General features: G+C 47.8%; 1 protein-coding gene across 7 annotated transcripts in view; it reads left to right on the top strand.

Moving 5' to 3' along the window:
* Window positions 1-26,703, top strand: part of MYH10 (myosin heavy chain 10) — a 1,221,191-nt gene that overhangs the window by 181,772 nt on the left and 1,012,716 nt on the right. For all 7 annotated transcript variants that reach the window (XM_086930637.1, XM_086930640.1, XM_086930641.1 and 4 more), the window contains exon 5: window positions 23,324-23,423. In XM_086930637.1, the coding sequence (XP_086786763.1) occupies window positions 23,324-23,423 (100 nt within the window). The remainder of the gene's footprint in view (window positions 1-23,323; window positions 23,424-26,703) is intronic.

Here is a 26,703-nt window from a genome sequence, read left to right on the forward strand (position 1 = left end):
TCTCTCCTGGCTTTCTTCATTGATTTATGCATTTCTTTTAATGATTTTTTTTATATGTAGCTTTCTCTTGGCTATCATAATCCACTCTCCACTGTCTCTCCAGCTGCTTACATCTGCTTTTCATGTTACTCAGCTTCTCCGAGAACCATGGGACGAAGGGTGATTTTCTAAACGATTTCATAATTTTGGCTGGAGCAGTGGACTCCACAGCCTCAGCAAACCACTTAAGAAGGGTCATGGAATCAGCATTGGGTTCCCTAGAAAGAGCAGTAATGGCTTTCCACCAACACAGGGCCTAAAACCTCTGCTGTGAGCTTTTTCCAGTTTCTTTTCCCAAAATAGCGAGAGCTATCTGGAGAGTGGGATTTGGCCAGATTGAAGGAGAAGGGCACAAGGAAGTGGCTCTGCGACGGGTGGTAATGCTTGCTTTTGCAGCGTGAACCTTTTCTGGATTCACATGCTGTGCATTATTCCGCCATCGAGTCATTGGGTCCGGAATTGTTGTATTTGTCATTGTTTATTTTTTTTGGGGCATCGACCTACCAAATATTTGGTGTCCTTCTGTGACGTCGACATGCTTCCACCTTTGGTCGCCATCTTTAGATTCTTTTTTTTCCACCATTGGGTCTGGATCGATTCAGAAGGAGCTCCTGATATTTGGAGAGAAGAATCAACGAAAATGAAGGAATAAACTTCAAAAACAACTAGTACGAGAATTCGACGTACCAGACTTTGAATCCAGGTGTCGGAGTTCGATGAAAGCTAGAAAGTACAACATTCGCCGACGAACGGACAATGCGCATACAGAGGGCTCCCTGTGCGTGGTAATGGCCAAGACACCGTTCAAGTTCTGCCAAAATTGTCACCACAAGTATGCCCAAAAGGACCAACCTCCTATCTGCAACCTTTGCTTACCACTGGATCACCAAAGTGAAGATTGAAATACATGTTCGGCTTTCACCCCAAAGACCTTAAGGGTAAGAGAGACAGAGAAGAGCCAACTACACCATGCAGGGGCAGGGCACAGCATCATCCCTACGAGACCTGTGACTTTTCAGCGAGGAAGAGGACACTGTCACCAAAGGTCCAGAGGCCGTCGAGGACATAGACGTCCAGGTCGTAGATGTCGAAAAGAAGACGTTGAGAGAGGTAAGAGAACCATCTACCTCGGAAAAACTAGAAGAGTCTCGAAAAACGGACTCAAAGGCTTCGATGGGAGCCTCAGCGTTGAAGCACTCTACGTTCGCAGTTGCGTCCAGAGAGAGAGAAACAGTCCGGTGGATCCTTACACAAGGACTCCGCAAAGGCAAAGACCCTCGAAAGATCAAAGAGGGTCAAGGAAAGGATGCATCTACGTCAAAACAAGAGAGATCAAATCAGGCTTCGATTGCCGTTAAGGCGCTGTCGACCGCGAAGGGAAAGGCAGAAAGTCTCAACGCAGAAACTCACGCGTCCGAGATCGAGAAGAAAAAGAAGAGGCTAGAAGCAGAAATGGGGAGTATTTTGCAAAGAAAGAAAGGCTTAGACAAAAGCTTGAAGCAATTGAAGATACCGCCGAAAACTTTGACAGAAATAGAAAAGATCGTTGAGGAGTTACAGGCTCCAATGACACCTGAACCGCATGAGGAGCAAGAAGAAGAATTATTTTTCAGAAAAGAACAAGACAAACAGACTTATGTGGGCCCGGAAACCTCAGTGGTTCAAGGGCTACAATGGGAAGACCTCAACACCGACTCCCCAGAAGAGGTTGTTGATACCTATCCTTTGAGACCTTCACCTCCAGACGACATTGGTATGTACAACCAAGTCATCAGAAAGGCTATATATACCTATGTAGTACAACTTGTGGAAGAAAAACCACAATCATGTTTTCTACTCAAAACGTTAATGCTTACACAATCAAGGAACTAATTCCTACCGATGTTGCCAAGTGCACTGGATCAGGGGAAGGAGGCATTTAAGGAGACTATCACATGTAACGTAGTCACACCAAGAGGGGAGAAGAAATACAAACACTCCTCCAAGGACCCTATATTCATCAAGGAGTCTGTGGCAGCTGATTCCATTAGAAAAGCCGCGGCCAGGAAAAGGGCTAATGTACTAACCACCACGCGTCTACCACCAGACAAGGAAAGCAAGAGGATGGACCGTATGGGGAGAAAGGTAGAGAGAAGTGCGGCAAATCAATAGCGCATAGGAAATTCAAATGCATTGCTCAACAGACATGCATACCAACACTGGGAAGAGGTAGGGGAGCTCCTAAAGCACCTACCAGAACAATTCCAAAAAAGAGCAAGCCACTCCGTAGAGGAAGGAAAAAATATTGCGAATACATGCTTAAAATCTGCACTAGCTGCCGCAGAAACATCAAGCAGGCAGATAATAATCGACATCACTGAAAGAAGGCACGCATGGCTGCTGATCTCAGGTTCAAAGAAGCAGTGTAGAACAATATACTGAACTTCATCGTTCAATGGAGAACAGCTGTTTGAAAGCATAGTGGGCGACAAGCTAAACCAAATAAAAAAGGAACACAAAATGGCAAGATCTAGGGGCGCTCTACATTTCAGAAGCATGCGTAGAGGCGCCCCCTGAAGGAGACCAGTGGGCAGAGGTAACCATCACCCTACAACCTCTCATCAGTCCTATCAGCAGGGTTACCAAGGGCTAAACCAAGTCCAACAACAAGGGCAACAACAAAATTGGTAATACCAGCAAGGAAGACAATCCTTTCGAGGACGCCCCGGGGAAGAGCCCTTCCACAAAGAGGGGAACACCACCACCAACAACAAAGTGACTGCATTCCAAGCAGTACACACACTCAAGAAACATCACAGAGTGTGCCTGTAATAGAACAACATCAAATAAACAGCTCCTCCACCATACTACACCAGTAGGAGGCAGGTTAAAGTACTTCTTTCACAAATGGGAGAGGGATCACTTCAGACAAATGGATCTTAAACATAATACAGTATGGTTACTGTATAGAGCTAACCAAACAAAGGGCTAAAAAAGAAAATACATTCAAAGAGAGAAGTTACTCAGCTACTCCAAGAAGTACAAGAATTACAAGCCAAAGAAGCAATAGAACAGGTACCACACAAGGAAAGCAAAAAAGGAAATTACTACACTTACTTCCTAATTCCAAAGATAGATGGAACACTGCGTCTAATACTAGACCTCGGATTTCTTAACAAATGCATAAGGACCCAAAGGTTCAACATGACAACACTGCAAGAGGTGATTCCTCAGTTGCAAAAAGGAGACTACATGTCAACCATAGACATAAAGGATGCATACTTACAAATGTCCATAGCATGGTGGAACCAAACCAACATATCACAAGGGAGACCTTTCACACAACCAACTCCAACAGTGACCATAACGACAGTCGCTTCACAGACAGGATGGGAAGCGCACATGAAGAACCTCAAAGTAAGAGGATTTTTGTGGACACAGCAGGATGCGATGCAGCACGTCAATATTATAGAGTTAAAAACAGTGTCCCTAGCCTTAAAAACCTTTCAGAAAGAGCTCTAGGGAAAGACAGTTCTGATACAAACAGACAACACAACCACCATGTTTTACATAAACAAGCAAGGAGGAACACAATCATGGGCACTCTCGACTCTAGCTCAGCTACTCTGGATGTGGGCAATCCCAAGAAACATATACATATTAGCAACACACCTGCCAGGAAAGGACCATGTAGAAACAGACCGGCTGAGCAGACAGGCATCATCACCCCACCCCCCAACAAGTGGGAGTTGAATCAAACAGAACTCCTCAAGATTTTTCACAAATGGGAAATTCCAATGGTCAACCTCTTTGCAACACCCCACAATGCAAAATGCCAACGCTTCACATCCAGGCAACCTTGATATCAGTCCGTGGGAAATGCGCTATGAATAGACTGGTCAGGGATATTTGCTTACCCTTTTTCCCCCAATACCACTTCTCTACAGAGTAATGAACAAATGCAAAAGCAGCCACATGACGATGATTCTTATTGCCCAACAATGGGCAAGGCAGACTTGGTTCTCAAAGATAATGGAGATATTTCAGGGATCAATTCACAAATTGCCAAAAAGACAAGATTTACGAGCAATGCAAGAGGGAATAGTGCTTCACCCATAACCAGAGAGCCTGAGCCTTGCAGCATGGCTCCTAAGGACATAGAATTTACACTCCCAAGACTACCAGAAAGCACAATGACTGTTCTTCGAGAGGCAAGAAAGTCAACAACAAGAACATTTTACGCGGCAAAATGGAAAAGATACTCTCAATGATGCCTGAAAGAATACCTTTCAAAAAAGATCACAAAAGAAACCAACATTGAAATTGCAATAGGTCTCACCTTTGATTAGGTTAAAGCCATTTGCTTTGCTAATGGTATTGTATAGCAAAGCAAATCTCTTTAACTTAGTAAAAGGTGAGACCTATTGCATTTTTAATGCTTGTTAAACACATGTTGTCAGTGTTTATTTTTGGGCTGCCTTGGCTGTTCGACTCTGTTTGCCTATCCATGTCTCTCAACCTATTTTTATTTGGCTAGTTCTGTATGTCGCCGACTGCCAGTCTCAGCCTACCTGTTCCTGAAACAGTATCTCATTCTCTGTATGTCACCTTTCTTCAAGTCTCAAAATAACCTTGTCTCGCCAAATCCCTTTTCTGGGTGTCTGCCTACTTTGGTTAGAATCTATTTACTTCCACTATGCTTTGTGTGCCTGTTTCTGATTTCTCTACATCTGCTTGTCTCTTCTTGTCGTCTTTTTCTCCATCCTCCGTTCGGATGTGTCTGGCTGTCTCACTTTACCTGTCCTTGTCTAAATTGCCTCCGCTCTCTTCATCTGAGGCCCTGCACGTCTCTCTGCTTTCCGGTCTCTCCCCCGGAAGTACTTATCTTTTTCTTGTCTCTCTTCTCTCTCTGGTGCGCCTTTATCTCGCCCTGACCCTCTCTGGCCCCAACCGTCTGCTTCTCTCTCCTGTCCCTCTCCCTCTCTCTGGGGTGCCTCCGAGCCTGCTCGCTTCAACGTGTGCATAAAAGAGAGGAGGGCTGAGGGGAGGAGGGAGCAACTGAAGTGTGGCCTGAGCTATCCCTCAGGCAAACAGGGGAGGAAGAGGAAGAGGAGGAGGGGGAACGAAAGGGAGAGACTGAAGATCAGGCACAGAGAGCAGGCAGGAACTGGAGGGGAGCCGGAGGGGGGGGGGGGGGTGGGGGGGGGGCGATGCGGGAGGGAAAGGAGAGACGTGACTGCTCAGGAGGGAGGCTCACTGGGAGTATGCACCCTTTTTCACTTCTCAGGCAATTTTAGTTTTTTTTAAATGAGAATTTGAGGAGAAGATCAAAAATATTAATTTTGTCTATTAAATCCAATGATCTCATTTTGAACCTCCGTTCCCCAGCCACGGCTCTTGCATTATAACTTTGACAAGTTTACAACTGTGGGCGAAGAAGGGAAAAAGAAAGATGAAAGAGTAGGCGTGGTGGGGAAAGACTGCGGTTCAGGCCTCGCGGGAAGATATTTGAGAAAAGAGCAGGCAGGCTGGCACCGACCTGAGAAAGGAGAAGAGGAGGAGAGAAGAGAAGACAAGCTGTCGCCAGTGTGAAAAATATAGTGCATCTGTCTCACGCCGCAAGTAAAGTATCCAGTCCCGATGGGCGGGGCTAAAAGCGGACAGAGCGGCACTTCTGTCATCCGCATGCACATCTCCTGTCCGTCCTCTTGCACATCTGGAACCCGTATAGATTCCAAAAGGCCCTACCATGGCGAGGGCAGCGCATGCGCTCTGCTAACGCCAGGCGAGACCTAAAAACTGTTCTAAAGTACTTAACACATTTACTACAATACAAACTAACCTATACATCACTAAAGGGTCACTTGCAGCAATTGCAGCATATACAAGAGGACATACCGGGAAGAGCATCTTCACTTCTCACGTGGTCAAGAGGTTCCTAGAAAGGGCAAAAAGAACTGCACCGCCAAAAACAGAGCCTACACCCACATGGAACATTAATATAGTACTCGCTCAGTTGATGAAAACACCATTTGAGCCGCTACTGAAGGCAATGCCACAGATGCTCACACTGAAGACAGCCTTTATAGTAGCAATGACATTACTACATAGTTAGTGAACTGCACCCACATTTCATGCCAAAGGTGGTATCAAAACTCCACTCAAACCAAACAATACAAATACCAAGCTTCTTCCAAAATTCAAAACACAGGTAGAGAAAGCATTGCACACTCTTGACGCTAGAAAAGCAATCATGGATCACATTGAAAAGACAAAGGAATAGAGAAAAACAAAGCAACTCTTTGTATCTTTTGCAAACAGTTTTCTGGGAAGGCCAGTAGCCAAGAACACAATTGCAAGATGGATTGCACAAGTATGAGAAATTGCCATCTTTCTTGCATGGTATGCCCCCCACTTTTTGCTGAATTGCTGATGTGCTTTGACTGAGTGTGCCCTGGACTCCTGCCAATCAGGTGCCCTCGACCTGTGTTCCTTCCCTACACTGTGTTGAAACTAAAACCCAATTGGCATCTCTGGCCGCATGTCAGTCCCTGGTAAATGGTACCCTAGGTACCAAGGGCATTGTGACCAGAGAAGACCCCCAAGGGCTGCAGCACCTATTGTGCCACCCTTAGGGGCCCTGTACCCTGACACACCCACACTGCCTTTGCAGGCTGAGTGTCCTGGTACAGAACTAAACAAAGAGTCGATGCCCACAAACACACTGCCGTGGCATCCATCAGTCACCCCTCTAGCTGGGTGCACTATGTCAGTGGTGTGGGCACAGGTGCATGAGCCCTGTGCCCCTACAGTACCCAGGGCCATTTCTGGGCAATGTAAGTACGGGGCTGCCATTAAGAGTGTATGGTGCTTGGAGTTTGTCATTACGAACTCCACAGCACCATGATGGCTTCACTGAAGACTGAGAAGTTTGAGATCAATCTTCTCAGTACATTAAACCCACAGTAATGCCAGTGTGAAATGTATTACCAAATGCACGACAGAGGGCAACTTTGGTTGCCCCCTGAACATAACCTACAATCCACGTCTTATCTGAAAGGCTGCCTAGGCTGCCACACGGCAGACATGTTGCTGGACCCCTGGGTAGAGAGCCATCCGCTCTCCTGGGCCTGCAACAATGCACGTCCTGGTCGAGGTGCAAGGTCTTTCCCCCCCTCCCCTCTCCCCCCCGGGATGGGCAGGGGAAGCTTCAAAGAGCTTTGTGAGCTTCTCCAGACCACTTGCTGTACTCAGCAACTGGCCCCCAGCGGTTCAGACCCCCACTCTGGCGGGAAGACTGGCGGGAAACCCTATGTGAGGAAATGGGGTGTGCCAGCCTGTGCCAACTCCACCCCTCAGGTGGGAGAGGCGAGGTGAAGCACAACTCTGGGCTCTGGCCATCTTGAAGATGGGGTGCCCTGCCCAATCAGAGATAGGCTCCTGCCCCCACCCACAGGACAGGAGCAGGCTAGGGGCGGTATTCAACCCAGGGCAGGGACCCATTGGCCCCTGCCCTTGCCCTACCTGTAACGCCCCTAAATTTAGTATTTAGGGGCACACTGAACCTTCCATCCCCAGATCCCGATTTGAAAACAAGAAAGATCAAGAAGAAGGCCTGCAGTGCAGCTGCTAATAAGAGGACAACACCAACTGACTTGGCCCCAGCCCTACAGCCTGTTGATCCTCGAACCTGCTCCTGCTTAATCCCGGCATCTCCTGCGGGCAGCAACCTTGAAAAGCCTGCCTTGAACATCTTAAAGACTAGGGGCCAGATGTAGGTGGCCGTTTGAGGCCATTTACTGAGCGGTAACGGACGATTTTGGCTGTTACCGATCGGTAAATGGGTGACAGGTATGTAGGGGGTATTATTTTACCGAATCGGTAAAATTACCGAATCGGTAATTTTACCGATTCTGAGGCACCCAGATGTAGGTGGGACTCTTCAGAGTCCCAGAGGCCTTACAGAATCGGTATTTTACCATCAAATACAATTTGATGGTAAAATACCGATTCCGGTGTGCATGCACATGTGTGCATGCACACCTATGCCATGTGACAGGCAGACCTGCCCTTAGGGCATGTATGCCTGCCACATGGCACCCGAGCCTGTTTTGGGTGTGCCAGAGGGTGTCAAAGTGACACCCCCTGCACCCTTGTGAAAATCGGTATTTACCGATTCGGTAAATACCAAATCGGTAATGCCCATTCATTCCTATGGGCTTCAAAGCCCATAGGAATGAATAGGCAATACCGATTCAGTATTTACCGAATCAGTAAATACCGAATTCTTCCGATTCGGTATTCCAGCACATCTGGAATACCTACATATCCACCCCTTAGATTTACCGATTTTTAATTACTGAATCGGTAAAATTCGGTAATTAAAAATCGGTAAATCTATTTTACCTACATCTGGCCCTAGGTACCCCTGGTGCCAGCCAGGAACCGCGAATCCAGCCCACTCTGCACCCGCCGAGCCCGGCCTGTGCCCGAGTGGACAAAGACCCTGAGGACGTACCCCTGGCGATTGTGACCTGAAATCCAATGCCCAAGGACCCTCCTCGACGACCCAGACGCCGCCCGCAGCCTTACAACCAGGGACCCCACCAACCGAGACCAGCAGAGGCTAAGATTTCCCGACGTCAAGACACCCCTGCACCCGGCGTCCCACGGCCCCCTGTGCCCAAATCCGGGGTGGCTACGTATCCTCCTAGATCCCAACTTACCCCTCGAAGTGTTGGTCGCTCCTGAAGAATCTCCGTCCCCGAGCCTGCAACCTTTCTTCATCTTCCAAGACTCACATTGAATAACATTTGGCACCCGACGGCTCAAAAGCACCCTGCACCCAGCCGCCCGAGTGCCCCTGGCAGTGCAACCTTTCTCTTAATCTACTTTACCAATCGCCCTGAGCAAGTGACCAGGAGCCCAGCTCCCACAGACGCGTGGCCTGCTTGCCAGCAGCCACCAACCGAAGGCCCCCTGCCTCTCATTGGATAATATTGGGCCTAACTACCTCTGCACCCGACTGCCCCTGTGCTGCTGAGGGTGTACAACTTGTACCTACCTGACCCTGGGAGGCCCCTGAGTCTATGCCCAGAACCTTAACTCTGCCAGTCGAGTACTTACCCAAAAGCCTATAACTCACTTTTCTTCCATAGGGTAACATTGACTAGTTTCACTTGGAAATTCTTTTAAGTGTGGGGTTTTGAAACTTTAAAATATTCGTCTAAAATCAGCTGAACAACGAATTTCGATTTACTCACCTATGATCAGGAGAGAACCCAGTGCTGCATCTTTTAGCCCATCACTGACCCTGAAAAGTAATTTTTACCATACTTACCAGTAACTTTTATTTGCTTCCATAGGAATCTATTGTCTGGTTTTCAGCAGAAAAGTTTCTAAGTGTCGATTTTCACAAACTGCAAATATTCCTTAAAAATTGCCTTTATGACTTAAACGCATTCTTTCAATTGTTTACAGAAGATGCACCAGTGCTGGATCCAGGATCCGCCACTGAGTAAGAAAAAGTAATGATAACACTACTTACATGTTAAGTGAATTTCCTCCCATAGGATAAAATTGGTGATTTCATGTGAAAAAGTCTGTCAACTTTTAAAATACAATAATATTCCTTAACAATCACTACTGTAACCAAAACAATTTTACTCAACTGTTTACAGGAGATGTTCCAGGACTGAATCTAGGATCCAGTCTTGTGGTTAGAAAAATAATCCATAAAGTAACTAGTTGTATTTAACTAGAAATTCCCATTGAGCTCAATGTTGCATTGTGTTTGATAATGTGTTGCCCATTGCAACAACTTTAACTACTGTACTTGCAAGTCTATTGCCTATTTGGAAAGTATTTAAACTAAAGTAATTCATTCTAAGAAAGTTTATTTTGATACCTTGTTGGTTCTAAAATAAAAAACTATATATTTTGATACAAAACAATTGGCCTAGAGTTCAGTTCTTGAGTGCGTGATGCCATTTGCTGACTGAGTGTGTACAACAAATAGTCTACACTATCCTCTGATACTGCCTTACTGCTCGACCAAGCTACCACTTTAGAGAGTAAGGGTATATCTAACTTTAGACTCTGCCAAACCTCTGGGGACTGTGGACTCTGTTCACACTGTACCTTACTTTGGCCCACTATATACAGAGTCACTTTCTTACAACAAGCTATACAGTTATGCCACAAACAAGCAGGGCAAACATTACAAGAAAGAAAGGAGCAACAATTGCATTTCTAGTCAGTACTTCAATTCAAGATATTTGCATGGCAGCTACATGGTCTTCAGTGCACACATTGACGGAACATTACTGTGTGGACATTCAAATGAATAAAGCACAAGTAGGACAAAAAGTCTTGCAACATACATTCACAAACCAGCGCTCATCTTCCACCCAGCCATCACAAGACTTGCAAACCGCTACAAAGTCTACGCATAGCATGTGAAACTAGAAAAGATTCCCGCTGCAAAACGTATAGTTTCTTACCTGTCGGTGTAGTTTTGCAGCTTGAAGAATTTTCTGGAAAAAAAAAAGAATCCGAAGATGGCGACCTAAGGTGGAAGATTCAGGAGGAAGCACATCGACGTCACTGGACACCAAATGATGGTATGTCTACGTCGTCCCCCCCCACCCCCCCTCCTCCCCCATCCCAAAAAAGACCAATACAACAATTTCGGACCCAACCACTAAATGACAGAATAATGCACAGTATGGGAATCCAGAAAATTATTAAAGCTGCAAAACTACACCGACATGTAAGAAACTATACGTTTAGGCCAATGTCCCATAGAGGCAGCCTGGCATGGACCCATTCATGAACCTAACCACCGTAGCGGCGAGTGAGGCACCCTGTATGGTTAGTAATGGCACGAGATAAAGTGCGTGGACATTCCCTAGGCAATGCTGTAACATCATCATGGATGCGGGGTGCCCACCCAGGTGCCCACAGACCATTATAAATCCAAAATTTGCCCTAACCCCATCATGGGCATTGGCTCTGTTGTTTTTTCCTGCTTTTCGGACTGTTGTAACATCCAGAGTTCAAATTCTGAAGCAAGACACATATACATTACTTGCTGAGTGCATGATATAATAAGACTTGTACAGTCAGTGTATCATGTTGTAATGCTATAGATCTCAGTAAAGATGGATTAAGAAAAAGTGAAAAAAAAATCTGAGGTCTCGCTGTAAGTCCCAGTGGCTCCCCAGGGTTTGGTTTTACAGGATTTAAAAGATGTAGCCCCCAGACCTCTGACGATTGTAAAAGGCCTGCATGGAAATAGAGTTGGAGAACCCTCTGAGGGATGTTGCACAATAGTGACCTATCGGTGCTCACCAAATCCAAAGTCCCAAATTACAGAGTTGCAACAGACCTCTGTGTGCATCCAGTAACACCAACTTAGTCCATGCACTGTCCACTGTTCTCTCCTGTGTTTATCTCCCCAATGCGTTACTGGAAATCATGTGAGGCCTTCAACTGTCTTTGACTAAATACAGCAACAAGTTTATACTTGGTGGTGAGCTCTTCTCCCATCTGTTTGCCAACTTGGATTTGGTTGAATCCTGCCCCTCTACAGGTGCACCTTTGCTGACTTCGTGCAGTCTCTTTTCCTCCCAAGGTTTCTTCTTCCTAGTTGTAATGCTGTGCCTTCATTCCCTTATTGCAACGTACTTAGCCCTTGTGCCCAGTTAGTTTCAGTCCCCTTTTTCACTCCAAATTGCACACCTGTGGGCTATGATTTCTTGAATTGACTGACCTTCACTTGTTGGTAAGTCACAGGTCGATATCTGAAGTGGTGGTGATCCTTCTTGGGCGAAAGATGCTATTGATATGGAAAATAGACTATATTCTAGGTTTTGACGTCCATTGAACTCCCTCTCATCTAAAGTTCAGTCTTTGTCTTCTAAAATGAACACACATCTTGCATAAGTGAGGCTTCTATCCTCAACATTTATACTCACTTGCTGTGCCCTATTCACCAACAAGAAGGATTAAGCACAACTCATACACTGGGTGTCCTTAAAAAAACGATGCCTGTACAGCTTGTGCCTTAATCAAAAACTGGACTTCCTAAGAATCTCACCGTCTATTGATACAGGGGCGCTAGAAGACTTGCCACAAAAATAAATGCCTAAAACCTCTTACACTTTATATTTCATGGCAACTTCAGCATACCTAATATAAAGAACCCTAGTAAAGTGTATCTAACTGTCTTGGCAAATATGCCCGCCTTGACAAAATTATTGAAATTAGGAAGCTATCATGCATGAATTGTATTTTAAACTACTCCCTACACTGCCTGGTGCAAACTGGAGACAGACTGTGAAGCACTGCCTTAAACTTGCATACCTGATAATAGCTAACAACATTTATTTCTCATTTCTAAGCAAAAGGCGGTGGAACAATTCTTCACAACCATTGTGGATCTGCTCTTCCCACCCAAATACTCTATTATCTGTCGAGTTCAGATAAGTGGTGGGTGTGACAGTTATACATACATGTTATACTACAAGATTAAGAAAAATAACCAATTCTCCACCTCATGTTCAGTGGTAGATATCAAAATCGCACACTTTAAGCACCAAACTCCACAGCATGTTACACCCACCCGGAGGCAACCTAATCTTTGTGGAATAACGTTTTGAGTTGTTCACTGAAAAATCTGCCTTTTCCTTCAATATTATCAACTTATGTGATTTCAGCTTGCGATGGTGATACTCCGACGAGATTGCCGCTGCATATGGATCTTCTTTGTTTAGTAATGACCTTGTTCAGCTGTATCTACACTCCTATATGAAAGGATCAATTCTGTATGTTCTTGTTACATCAGACTGGAAGCTGAAGAAAGAAGCTCCACTTCCTTGTCCCCATCACACTTCTGCCTGTTAGGTGAAGAATACACGTTCATGTAGCAGACGTAAAGAACTGACTAGAGAGCTTAAGACTGTCAACGCGTAATGCAGTTGGGTATCTACTTTCAGGCACTTTTATTCTGGCTGTAAAATCCATTTGGGATATCAAGTGTTGTTTTATATTTCTTCTGCACCATGTTGTTCATTAGTGCGTCACTTGCATTTTGTACTCCAAATGTGCTAGGAGCTGTTTTTAATTTTCTCTATTCTATTACAAGATGGTAATGTAACCTGATCCACTCATATAGGAAACAAGGGATTATTCATTGATGAGGTGCAGCTTTCTATTACTCCTTGATATTCGAGTTATTGGAGTATTTCCCTAATCTCTTTTTTTAGCTTTGTGCTTAGTTGGATACTGTCTTTGATGTTATGAGGTTGTCCTCAGTGGTATTTCATGGTAAGGGAAATGGTCATCCCACATAAACATCGTTGCAGTAAAATGCAGGAGCTTGCGCCAGCGCCCTCTCCTTGGCGTATGAATGTTTTACTGATTCTGGAACACGGTCGGAGAAAGCGGGGAAAATTAAAGTTATCCTGTTTGGGCACTCCATTACGAAATCAGATGGCCAACCCTTTTCAGCCAAAAGAATATCCTAATCATGGGTTAAGTTTTCCCAAAAGAGCACATTGATGTTTCTGGGTACATCTCCTCCACCTGGAGTTGTATTTCGTATAGACGATGTGGGACACTTATCCCGTTATCCAGTGTTTCCACTGTGATATACTCACTCAGCGCTGCTCCCACCAAATAATCCATCAGGTTCTGGTGAACTATTGTGACTTCTGCCGCTCTGTCCAGCATGGACACTGCCCATTCCCTGCTCAGAAGCAGAGTCCTCAAAATCCGGGGCATGCCTGACCTTAAGTCCGGCTACCACGCTCTTTTTGAATTGAGGCTTGGAAGGCTTTGGTTTGTCTTCCTGTTTATTATGTAGTCAGATAAGCATTGTGAGTCCTTCGGTTTAATGTGCTCTTCTGATCTGCACTCTGACTGCCACCTCTCTCCGAACGTTTATCGGATGAGTCCTGAAAGGAACGGGACTAACTTTTATTGGAATCCTGATAACTGTCAGGCGATCTAATATTACCACGGTTACGCAGGTTAGTGTTTTTCAGTAGCTTCCTGTTGAAGAGACCCACCCATTGACAAAGTCTTGTCTTTGTGTTTCTTATTTTCCTACTTCTTTGTAGAAGAATCAGGTGCTTGCTTGGAGTTATCCTTTTCAGAATTTCTCTTTAGTTCTGGTTTCCCAGATCTGGTTCCAAAATGATCTTTACTCAGCGTAGTATAGGTTTCTTCGATAATTTTGTGAAATTCGTAATCCTTTTGTGCAGGAGTCAAATCTATATGCGCTAGAATATAGCCAACACTGCTGCTTCACCCTTTATGTTGCTTAACATAATGGTGGATACAGTGACAAAATTGCCCATCAGTTTCATCCCCAAGACCATTATGGATCTATGTATCCAACAAAGGGCTATATACTGCAGCAAAGCCTGTACCCCAGGTTGTGCAGTCTTCCACAGGGGGAGCCATCTCCATTGGCAAGCAAATAGTCAGTGTTCTTATTCTGTGTTTTTCTTTTGGACACGTATGGGGAAGCACCACCTCAAGCTGGCTTGTTTTTGTGCAATCCAGAACTGAATCTCCTCCCGTCTGACGGGATCTTTTCCCATGACTGTATTTCGCGTTTGTGGGCTGATGCTTGGAGTCGCCAATTGTGATTGTACAGCATGAGTGGTATGGGCAGGGTTAAGTTAAGTGTGAATGTTCGTATAATGAACTGTGTAAGACATCTGTATATTGTTACTAGATTTTTGTATTTTGTTTTCACCTCTGCTGCTGGTAATCAACATTAGGATGTGGTGTATTGCCGGCAAAGACTGGCCATGTTGCCCTCTTGTTGCTGAGAGGACCGAGTCTAATGTTTGCTGTTGTGTGTGGGAAGGGTGCCATTTAACCAATTTGTGTGTTCTTGTTATGTGAGAAGTCGCCATTTTTTCATATGGTGTATAATTGTTTGGTACGTCATTCTCTTTGTAAGTGTGAAATAGCTGCTTGGTGCCTTTTGCATTCGGGAATGTAACCCAGTAGTAGAATACCTCTTTCCTAAATGCTTTGTGAGCCTCTACCACGAAGACCACACCTTCTCACATAGCTGCAATACCATGTTGCAATAGCTTCTGAGTAATGGCTTGTCTGCAGTTCTCAGCGATATTAAGTGCTACTTCATCTTCATCTGCTGATATTATTAAACAATGTATTAACGAATTTCAGTGACTGTAACACAATGGGAAATAGGTGCTTTTATACGTACAAGCTTGAACATCCTACATCTAATACATAGGAGTTACCTACTCAGCTGAGGATGGTCCCTACAAGGGTCCGGTTAGGAGGTAAGTAGGGGTCTCTGAGAATGCATGATGGAACTACCCAGGCGATCCATTAAATATGAATGAATTCTACCAACGTTAGCGGCGCCATGTCGTGTAGTTCCCCACTTCCGATTGGGAACTGTGTGTTTGTTGGGCAACATAAACGTAGGAATGGTGCCAGAATGATTCTGTGCACCCCCACAGGATATGTCATCCTAGGGACCAGCTAGCCCACGGTGCCACCATATGCACCCCTAAACCTAGACAGGTAGCAAATGATTTTGGTAACCACAGAACATGACAACCTTGAGCTCTCACAGGGATTGTGATAACAGATCTGGAACCATTATGTTCAGTCATTCATGCTCTCTTTCTCTCAGAGAAGTATACAAGGAATACACAGTGGGGAGTTCATTCTTGTATAAAATATATGTGCTGCAAAGATCAATAGACAGAAGCAGATGAAAGTGATTAGCAATCGAAGGACAGAAAACAGAATGAAAAGTGCCACCATCTTGCTAAGACAATGTATATATGCAGGCATATTAAACAATATATATATATCTATATAACATATCTATAAAGCTATATAATATATATGTGTGTGTGTGTGTGTGTGTGTATCTGAAAGAGACACGTTAGTGATAGATTCCTTACCGTAGAATATCCCCAGGCGTCAGACTGGATCCGGAAATTTTTGCGTAGCAGTACCCTTGCGCGTCAGTAGGCGTTGTCTGCGGCTCCGCGTCCGTCGTCGGCGTCGTGGGAGCCGTGATGACGCCGTCGGAGTACTTAGACGCCGCCTCCGCATGCTGACGTCATTTTTTTTTTTTCGCGCCAGCTAGCGCAGATCTGGAAAAAGTTGTACCCAAGTCACTTTTTGACTAACCTTTTGAGATCCTTTTTGATCCATTTTTTGAAGTCTATCGACTCCGACGGTGCCGGTAGGGATGCCCGGGTTCAAGCCCAGCGCCGACTGCAACCGACTGATGTCGGTTACCGACCCCCATCGCCGGTGCCTGCACTGTTTGGGCATGGACCACGACGACAAGTCCTGCTCCGACTGCCGGACACTTACGTCTAAGGCTAGACGGGAGCGGTCCCGTAAGCGACTCGAGCTTCGGCAGTCTGCCCCGCGAGGTCCCGGTCCGAAAGGAGGTTGAGGGATCGGTCGCGGGGCCGGAGCCCCCACAGTTCCGGAAGTCGTTATCGGTCTTCGGGCTCTAAGTCCTCAGGTAAGAGGCACAAGAAGTCGAAGAGGCACCATCGCTCTTCTGACTCCCCCCGACGCTCGCGCGACGCGGCCGGGGGTTCGGGCGACACCGCCCACGCGACTTCGCAGGAGCCGCAGGTGACGCTGCCTGCCCCAAACCCGGCGGTCCCTGGGCAGGACGCGACGCCGGGGGAGATTGCTGACTTCCTAATGGCCATGAGGGCGCTCGCTCCCCCGTCGGGTTCCGCAGCGCCTTCGGGCCATGCGATTCCGATTGGGTCCCCACGCAAACCGGTTGTTTCGGCACCGGCGCCGTCCGGGGCTTCGGCCTCGGCGCCGTCGGCGACTTCGGTCCCGACGCCGCAGGGCCCCACTGGGTCCTGCTCCGGATCCGGGTCGTCGCCGGTCGACTTAACGACATCGCCGACGCCGGCCCCTCGGATGTCGCCCCCGGCGCCTTCCCATGACAACCTCGTCCCTGGTCCTGTCCTCGATTCGGGTCTGGCGTCGGAGCGGCGCCGCTCGGCTCCGTATTCGACGCCGCTAGGAGAATTTTATTTCAATGACCCGGCCCCATCTTTTGAGCCTGAGTACCAGGCTGTAGGTGATGAGGACAATTGGGAGGGGTCTGAGGACCCTCTGGCACGGGAGTGTCAGTCTTCTGTGGACTGGACAGAAGAGCTTGGGGAGGCCAGTAGGCTGGACACTTTGCCCGACACTGGCTTTGTCTCCCCTCCTTGCGTAGCTACGGAGGAGGGGGCTGCTTATAGCGTGGTGCTGATGAGGACGGCCAAGGCCCTGGGCCTTGAGCTCCCCGTCGCGGCCGTGAGGACTAACCTCCTCACTGAGGTCCTTAAACCGCAGTCAAGCTCAGCCGAGCCTCTGCTGCCGTTTAATTAGGCCTTGTTAGACGTTCTTCTGGGCACTTGGTCCAGGCTCGCCACAGGAAAGCTTGTGGATAGGAACGTGGCCAGACGCCACCGCCCGGCTCCGGGTGACCCTTGCTTTCTGTCTACCCATCCCACCCCTGTGAGCCTGGTTATCCAGGCATCCAATTCCCAGACCGCATTCCCGTCGGCTCCCCCCGACCGGGAATCTAAGAGGTACGAGAATTATGGAAAAAAGATATTCTCCTCCCTAAGTTTGGGATTGCGGTCCGTTAATACCGCGTGCCTCTTAGGCCGCTACAGCCACTCTCTGTGGGACACGGTTGCGGACGTGCTGCCACACTGCCCGTTGGAAGTACGGGCTAGACTCGGCCAAGCCCTGGTGGAGGGCCGGGATGCAGCACGGTATTCCATCCAGTGTGGGCTGGACACTACCGACTCTGGGCAGAGCGATGTCAACGACGGTGGCGATTCGTCGTCACACCTGGTTGAGGTCCGCCAATTTTTCGGCCGATGTCCAAAACACACTTATGGACATGCCGTTCGATGGCCGTCACCTCTTTGCAATTGAACGCTTTAAGGACTCAAGGGCTACGGCCAAGTCCTTGGGCCTCTCGGCCCCGCGCCAGCAAATGGGTGCCTTCCGCTCCTTTCGTGGCCTAGGAAGAGGCGACCCCACACGTGCCGCCTGCCACGCACCGCACCCAGCGCGGTGGCGGACGTGGAAACCGCCGTGGCGGTGGTCGGGGTCCAAGGCGAGGCCAGTCCACACCTACCCCTGCAGCATCCGCCTCAAAACCTTCCTAGTCCGTGCTTTCAGGCCTATGTGACACCAGTGGGGGGCAGGGTTCGCCATCACCACTCCCACTGGCGCACCGTCACATCGGACAGGTGGGTGCTGCAAATCGTCCGAAGGGGCTACTCCCTCCCCTCCGAGACGACCCCTCAAGCCATGCCACCGCAACACGACCGTGTATCGGGCGATCATTTGCGGCCTCTGCAGGAGGAAGTTTCGGCCCTCTTGGCCAAGGGGGCCATCGAGCGCGTTCCTGGGCCGGAAGTAGGGTGTGGTTGCTACTCCCACTACTTTCTGGTACCCAAGAAGGGCAAAGGAGGCCTACGCCCTATCTTGGACCTTCGGAACGTCAATGACTTCCTCCGGAAGGAGAAGTTCAAAATGCTGACTCTGGCTCAGGTGTTAGCTGCCCTGGACCCCGGAGACTGGATGGTAGCGTTGGAATTGCAGGACGCTTATTTTCACATCCCCGTCCTGCTGGCCCACCGGCGCTACCTGCGGTTCACGGTAGGCCACGAGCACTCTCAGTTTACCGTGCTCTCCTTCGGCCTTACCAGTGCGCCACAGGTGTTTATGAAAGTGATGGCGGTGGTCGCAGCTCATCTGCGCAGGTTAGGGGTTTCTGTCTTCCCCTACCTCGACGACTGGTTGTTGAAGGCGGGCTCGCCCCAGACAGTCGTCAGCCACCTCCAGACGACGGCAGACCTCTTGCACCAGCTGGGGTTCTCCATAAATGTGCGGAAGTCACACCTGTGGCCCTCTCAGGAGCTCCTTTTCATTGGAGCGGTTCTCGACTCGGCGCAGTTTCGGGTTTACCCACCCGAACAGCGGGTTCGGGATATACAGGCTCTGATTCCACTCTGTCAGCCTTTATCCCGAGTTTCGGTCAGGTTGATGCTGTGGCTTCTGGGGCTGATGGCTTCCTGCATCCTTCTGGTGCATTACGCCCGTTGGCGGATGCGGGCTCTGCAGTGGGACCTGAAGTTTCAGTGGGCCCAGCATCAGGGCAACCTGTCCTCTCCCTTCCCCAACCGGAGCACGTAGTTGTGACGGACGCGTCCCTCCAGGGCTGGGGAGGCCACATGGGAGAGGCAGAGATCAGAGGCCTCTGGTCTCCGGCGGAGTCCCGGCTCCATATCAACCTTTTGGAGCTACGGGCGATTCGTCTAGCACTGAAGGCATTCCTCCCCTCTGTCCGGGGGAGTGTAGTGCAGGTGTTCACGAACAACACCACCGCCATGTGGTACTGCAACAAACAGGGCGGGCTGGGGTCGTGGACCCTCTGCCAAGAGGCTCTGCACCTCTGGCAATGGCTGTAACATCAGGGCGTCACCCTGGTGGTTCAACACCTGGCAGGTTCTCTGAACGCCAGGGCGGACGAACTCAGCCGCCGGTGCATGATGGATCACGAATGGCGTCTGAACTCGGACGTGGCGCAAGGTCTCTTTCTGCAGTGGGGAGAGCCTTGGTTAGATCTATTCGCCACCGAAGAGAAAGCGCAATGTCATCAGTTCTGCGCGTTGGAATTTCCAAGGCGGCACTCGCTCGTAGACGCTTTTCGTCGCGAGTGGAGTGGCGGTCTGTTGTATGCCTTTCCGCCTATACCACTTCTACCCAGAGTGCTGAAGAAGATCAAGCGCGACCGGGCACAAGTCGTCCTTGTGGATCCGGACTGGGCACGAAGGTACTGGTATCCCGAGCTACTCAGTATGTCAGTCGATCCCCCGGTTCGTCTGCCTCTTCAGGAGGACCTTCTGTCGCAGCAGCAGGGGACGGTCCTCCACCCGAACCTGTCCATTCTCCACCTCCATGCTTGGAGATTGAGCAGTGACAGTTGAGGCCATTTGACTTGCCTCCTGAAGTCTGTAACATCATTCTGGCAGCCAGGCGTCCCTCCACAAAGTCGGTATACGCCTGCAGGTGGAACAGATTTGTGGCATGGTGCACAGCAAAGGCTGTGGATCCCCTTTCTGCCCCTCTTTTCAGAGGTTCTCCTCTTTCTTCTTTCTCTTGCCCAGCAGGGCTCTGCTCTGGGCACTCTGAAGGGCTACCTCTCGGCCATTTCCGCCTTCTTAAGGCTACCTGATCAGCCCTCCTTGTTGAAGTCCCCAGTTGTAAATAGGTTTTTGAAGGGCATCACTCATATGTTTCCTCCAGTTCCTTTCGTGATGCCTCAGTGGGACTTGAACCTTGCTTTAACTTTTCTGATGTGCGCTCCCTTTGAGCCGCTTCATAACGGGCCTCTTTGCCTTCTTACTCTGAAGACCGCTTTCCTGGTTGCCATCACCTCTGCCAGGAGAGGGAGTGAGCTCCAGGCCCCTTCTTCTAAGCCTCCTTTCCCTTCAGTCCATCCGGACAAAGTTGTGTTGCGGACGCAACCCTCTTTCAAGCCCAAGGAAGTCACAGCCTACCACATCGGGCAGTCCATCACTTTGCCCACCTTCTTTCCGCCTCCGCATCCCTCGAAAGAGGAAGAGCGGCTCCACCATCTGGACCCAAAACGTGCCCTCTCCTTCTATCTGCATCGCACACGCCAGTTCCGGGTGGATGACCAACTCTTTGTTTGCTATGTTGGCGCTAAGAAGGGACGGGCAGTGCACAAATAAACCATTTCTCAATAGGTCGTCTTGTGCATCAAGGCTTGTTACTCTTTGGCTCGAAAGGAGCCTCCTGTGGGGCTTCGTGCTCATTCCACACGGGTCACAGCGGCTACTACTGCCCAGGGCCGGGGATTCCCCTTCCAGGACATCCATCAGGCAGCTACGTGGGCCTCGTTACACACGTTCGCAAGACACTACTGCCTGGGCAGCCAAGTCCGGAGGGATGGCTTTTTCGGCCGTTCCGTTCTCCAGGACTTTCTGGTGTGATAATTGGTTCGCAGACCCACCACCGGGTTGTTATTGCTGGGGTATCTATTCTAAGGTAAGGAATCTAATACTTACCTGTTTCTTTCAGATGCACAAGTTACTTACCTTTGGTAACGATATATCTGTAAGAAACAGTAGTTAGTATTAGATTCCGTACCGCCCCACCCATCCTCCCCGTTCTGCGAACCGATATCTAGGGTTAAGGTCATCCCCTTTCAGGGCCCTAGTTTCATGGCACTAGTGTTGGTTTATATCATAGATTTTCGTTTCTGGCGCGGAAAAAGCTGTGTATAAGAACTGACGTCAGCGCGAGGGCGGCGTCTAAGTACTCCGGCGATGTCATCGCGGCGCCCACGACGCCGATGACTGACGCGGAGCCGCAGACGACGCCTACCGACGCGCAAGGGTACTGCTACGCAAAAGTTTCCGGATCCAGTCTGACGCCTGGGGATATTCTAAGGTAAGGAATCTAAAACTAACTACTGTTACTTACAGATATATCGTTACCGAAGGTAAGTAACTTGTGCTTCTGGTACGGAGTCTTGTGTACAGAACCATGCTTTACTGGGCCAATTGCTTTAGACCCAGGCTAGCAGCTTTTGTTTTAGTTCTGGCAATCATGGGGCAAAAGATGGATTGCTATGGCTTCATGTCTCAGAAATGTCTGGAAATTCCATGTAAAGGGACTACAAACCAAACCAGCATTTGCAATGCAATAGAACTCGCATTTACAAAATTTGACCTATTAGTATTGTAAATGACAATGCATTTTATTATTGCAGCTTTTTTTAAACCCATAAAAGGCATTGTCATGTATAATGCTAATCTCGAGAGCACAGTGTCCCTGAAGTGGGCGCCTCGCTCAGCATTAAAGTTAGCGAACCAGCTATGTGCATTAGAGACATGCCCTCGCCCAAGGGCAGCTTCCGACTGCATGATTTAAGCACCCCTGTGGCCTGAAGGTGATGATTGGAGAAAATAGTGCTCACCAACTTATAAAGCAAACCGTGTATCGCCATAAGTAAAAGTCCAGTCCTTATGGGAGGTTACAGATGCAGACAAGGCGTTACCAAGGAGGGACTACCAAGCCTAGTCACAAATAAAAAGCAACGATTTCACAAGGACAGTAACAGGAGCTAATTGGAAAGAGGGGCGGAAAATGGGCAGAGCTTCTATGCCATACCTCAATACAGCATGGTTCGCAGAGCAGCGCATACGCTGCCCAGGCTCGACCTAAAATGTTCTTAAGGTTTTGTATACTGAGCTACTCCTCTTCCATCAGCAGCCGACGGGACAACTGTAACTGATAACGTGCACCATTATTTGATGACAGACCACCTTGACAAGTCATTTCCTTTCTGTAGTTGTGAAGGGATATTGAAAGTGCTTGGTCATTCTGCTATATTTTCTCATGAACTAATAACGAAATTTGTTTTGTTGTAGGTAATTTGCCCTTATGGATAGCTCGTAAAACTAGCACTGGTGATTGATACAAATTCCTGACATTCACCCATGTTTGCTACAATGAATAGGCATGTAGAAGAAAAAGAATACTTGGCTTATTATGACTGTGATTTGATTTGATAGCTTAATGCATTCTGAGGACTTGCGTTCACTTCATCTGAACCAAGTGGAGAAAAATGCTTAAATAGTAATTTGTAAAAACAAAGTCCACAACAGTAAACATGGTGTCCTGCCAACACGTGGATGTCTGGCACCTCGTGCAACATAGCAAAAATACCTAGGGTCGTTTACAGTGGGCCTGGATTTTTACCTACCACCGAATTTCCTAATCTAGTTCAGTTTTACTGTTCCATTCCTGTAAATTATTGGCCACTGAGCTCCAGTGTGTGGTAAGCTCTACATCAAGAGGAAACTATTTTCAAATTTGGGCGTAGTAACTTCCTGACCGGCAGAATTGGACTTGATATTGAGAAACCGGAACTGTGATGATGAAGACATTATTATAGTAAACTAGAACTTGAGTAGGGACTGACTAGGTGCCCTGCACCTTAATAGCAACCATGTTTTTTACCAGTCTTCTTGGAAGCCCACTTTGTTGGTTATTATGATGGATTTTGTGACTGCAAGCCGGTATCTGGGGAGAGCAACTTGTTTGATTACATTTTTCCATCTTGTTGACAGTTTTGTTGCCTAATTGTACATGTTTTTACTTAAGTGGTACAGAATGGAGTGAAGTGGCATTTGTAATAATGTTTTTTACCCTTCTGCAGAGGAGAGTCTGGTGCCGGGAAGACAGAAAACACCAAGAAAGTAATTCAGTACCTTGCACACGTTGCTTCCTCGCACAAGGGGAAGAAGGACCACATTCCTGTAAGTTCTTGGATATTATGAGTAATTTGTCTTCAAAGCCAAATATATGTGAATGTTAAACCTAGTCAGTTTGAATGGGTGTTTCCGATCTGGGGCAAAGTTGTCAGCAGCCTTTATGAAAGGATTGTTTTTAGGTCTTGCCTTCTAGACGGCGCTTGTGCTTTCTATTGTGAGATGTATTGTAAGTTCACAGTCTCCTTAGAGCCAGCCTGTTGCTTGCCATTGGTTGGCGTTTTCACCGTCATTGCTTGCTTTTTAGTTGTCATTTTGTTACCTTTCCTACTTCTGCTTGTGTTTGTCCCTCCCCTGCAGCCTGGGTACGTTATTTGTGTTTTAAGCTGCTTGCTTGAAAAGCTCTACTTTTTTTTTTCTTTTAGGTGAAGTGCTCCATGAAAGTGCATGTATTTTCCAAGTGTTCCCTTGTATAATTCTTTGCTCGCCTTTCATGCTCCTAATTCCTCCTTCTTGCTCGTGTGCTTCTCCACACGAGCTCCACATTGCTCACTCCCCCTATTTGCTACCCCCAGTGCTGCACTGTACGTTCTGTTTGCTCCCACAATCTGTGCCCCATGTTACTTCTGCTCCAACCCTGTGTTGATCCCACTTCCTCTCTTGCCCCTCGTTTTGTTTACCCCTCACCCACATTAAAAATAAATGCTTTTGCACATTTTCTGCCCCCTAGTTAACAGATACAATTTGGATCTGTAAATAAAAAGAAGAAAACCCGATTGGAAACGATTTTCTCTGGTAGTGTGAGGTTCAAAAACTTAAATGTACCCATGTTAATTATATAGCCGGTGAGATTTTATAGGATGTATTAATGAGTGGTCAGGGCAGGAAGGGATTTGATTTTTATCTGAGGCAAAAGCAGTGCCCTGGATATCTGGGTATCATTTAATTGTTGCTCGTGATTGGCTAGCGGCTCAGTGCCCCCCCCCCACCCCCCCAAAAAAGGCAACAATGGTCCCCTGTGCTACGTTATTACACCCATTTGTTGACTGTTAAGTTATTCTCGAAGTAGGAGACAGCAGGTAATTGGGTATCACCTTTTATGTGTAATTTGGGCCCCATTGCAGTCTCAAGAACCATCCCAAAGAATGACCGCGGCCAGTATACCCGGTGGAAGGCCTTCTTAGCACTGAGTGACACTAGAATCACTCACACCTTCTTTCTCAATCTTCTTGACAAAGTGGACTACCTGTCTGACAATAGCATGCGTGTAATTGTCATTTATAGTGCCTGACTGGTCTGTGTGAATTATATCTGTTGTTAAAATGTGTACCCTAAAGTATCTTCTTGCATAGTTTTACATCAGTGTTATATATCAATATTAAATAGGGCCACCCGTCTATCGCAAGTGATTGGTGCTCTAGTTCACCCAGATCAGGCAGGCTTCATGCCTCATGGCAACACTGCGCTAAATTTACGGCGAGTCCATGGTGTGATAGAGCGGGCCCTCTCAATCCAGGAAGATGCTCTACTCCTGTCTTTAGATGCCTCTATGGCATTCGGTACGATCGAATGGCCTTACCTCGTAGCAGTACTCTCCAAATTTGGGTTTGGGCCGCCGTTCATATCATGGGTCAGGCTCCTCTATTCCGCCTCACTCGCGCAGGTGGTGGTTAACAATAAACGTTCCGATCCTTTTGCCCTCTGTCAAAGGACTAGACAGGGGTGCCCACTATCTCACCTGCTCTTCGATCTGTCCTTTGAGCCTCTGGCAGAATGGATTCGGTGCGACTTCTCCATATAGGGTCTGCGGTGGTCGGCGGAGTGGGAAGACCGCATCTCACTCTATGCGGACAAAACATCCTCCTCTATCTAGCCCACCCCAAGAAGTCCCTCAGATGTGTCTTGGACATCTCCACGTCCTTTGGCAAATTCTCGGGTTACTCAATTAATCACTCATGTATACTTTGACCAGGAAGACTCCTCCTCTCTCTGGGGACTGTCCGATACAGGTGGTATCCAACTGTTTCCGATACTTGGGGATCTTTGTCACCGCTGACCTTGGGCTCCGGTATGAGAGAAATCTGCTACCAATTCTGCAGCGCCAGCGACCGGATGTTGCCAGCTGGAGGGCGCTCCCTCTCTCGATGCTCAGTAGAGCCGCTCTATTTAAAATGATGTCCCTGCCCCGCTTAGTCTATGCCCTGCAGAACTATCCTGTTCCGGTCCCAGCTAGGAGGACCTACAGAGGCAGCTGCTATGGGATGGGAGGCAGAGAATAGCACTCCACAAACTCACCCTTAACTGGTTTGACGGTGGCATCAGCCTCCCAAACATTAAAAAATATTATTGGACAGCCCATTTGGCCGCCGTCAACCAGGGCTCGCATAGGGCTCCGGGCGACCCGGGTTATGCCATGGACAGGTGGCTGTTGCCGGGTAGGGTGTACAACAGAGCCCTCTATGCTAATCCCAAGAAACTCTGCCTAACTGAGCCCACCTCCTATTCGGTCCAGATATGGCACGCAGTAAACAAATGTTTAGGGTGGGACCGTAGACTGACGCTCGCGACCCCCTTGTGGGATTCGGATCAACTAGGTAGCCTTCACTCCTACAAGGGTTTCGACAAATGGGATCTTATTAGTATTTCCCGGGTCGGCGACCTTTGGGTGAGGGGTGCCATGCTCAGTTTTGACCAGTTGCAACAACAACATGAGCTCGCAGACTCTGAGTTCTACCGTTATCTACAGATAAGACATGCACCGACCACGGCCATTGATAAGGACCCCCCCATCCCAGACTCCACCCCCTTAGAAGATAGGTTGTTGGATGGGCTGCTACCACAAAGAGCAATCTCGCTGACCTACAAAAAGCTAGTTAACCCCTTTGCAGCTAGGCATTCCCCCCCCCCCCATGCTAAGCCTTTTGTGGGCTATTTGGGGTAGTGCGCACTTAGGCCCCTGTAACTTTTTGACCACATAAGGTATCCGCGCCAAATTTGTGTCCTTTTATTCCAACATCATGGGGATTCTAAAGGTACCCAGGGTTTGTGTATTCCCCAGGAGGTGTTCCAGAAATTAGCCAAAGTACAGCAACATTTTTTGGGGGGGAAAAATTTGAAAAACGGGCTGCAAATGAAAGCGTTTCAAGTTTTTCCTGGAAATGTTATCAAAAAAGGGCTTGTGGGGCTGAAATTACCATTTTCCCAGCTTTTAGGGAATGACAAACTTTTGTCAGAAAACCAACATTTTTTACACAGTTTTGGCATTTGTCTGGGAAATAGCCTATTTTTGCAATTTTTTGTTTCAACCTCCTTCCAGTTGATGGTAAAA

Source organism: Lissotriton vulgaris, chromosome 7, assembly GCF_964263255.1.
Source record: "Lissotriton vulgaris chromosome 7, aLisVul1.2, whole genome shotgun sequence".
Classification (NCBI taxonomy): domain Eukaryota; kingdom Metazoa; phylum Chordata; class Amphibia; order Caudata; family Salamandridae; genus Lissotriton; species Lissotriton vulgaris.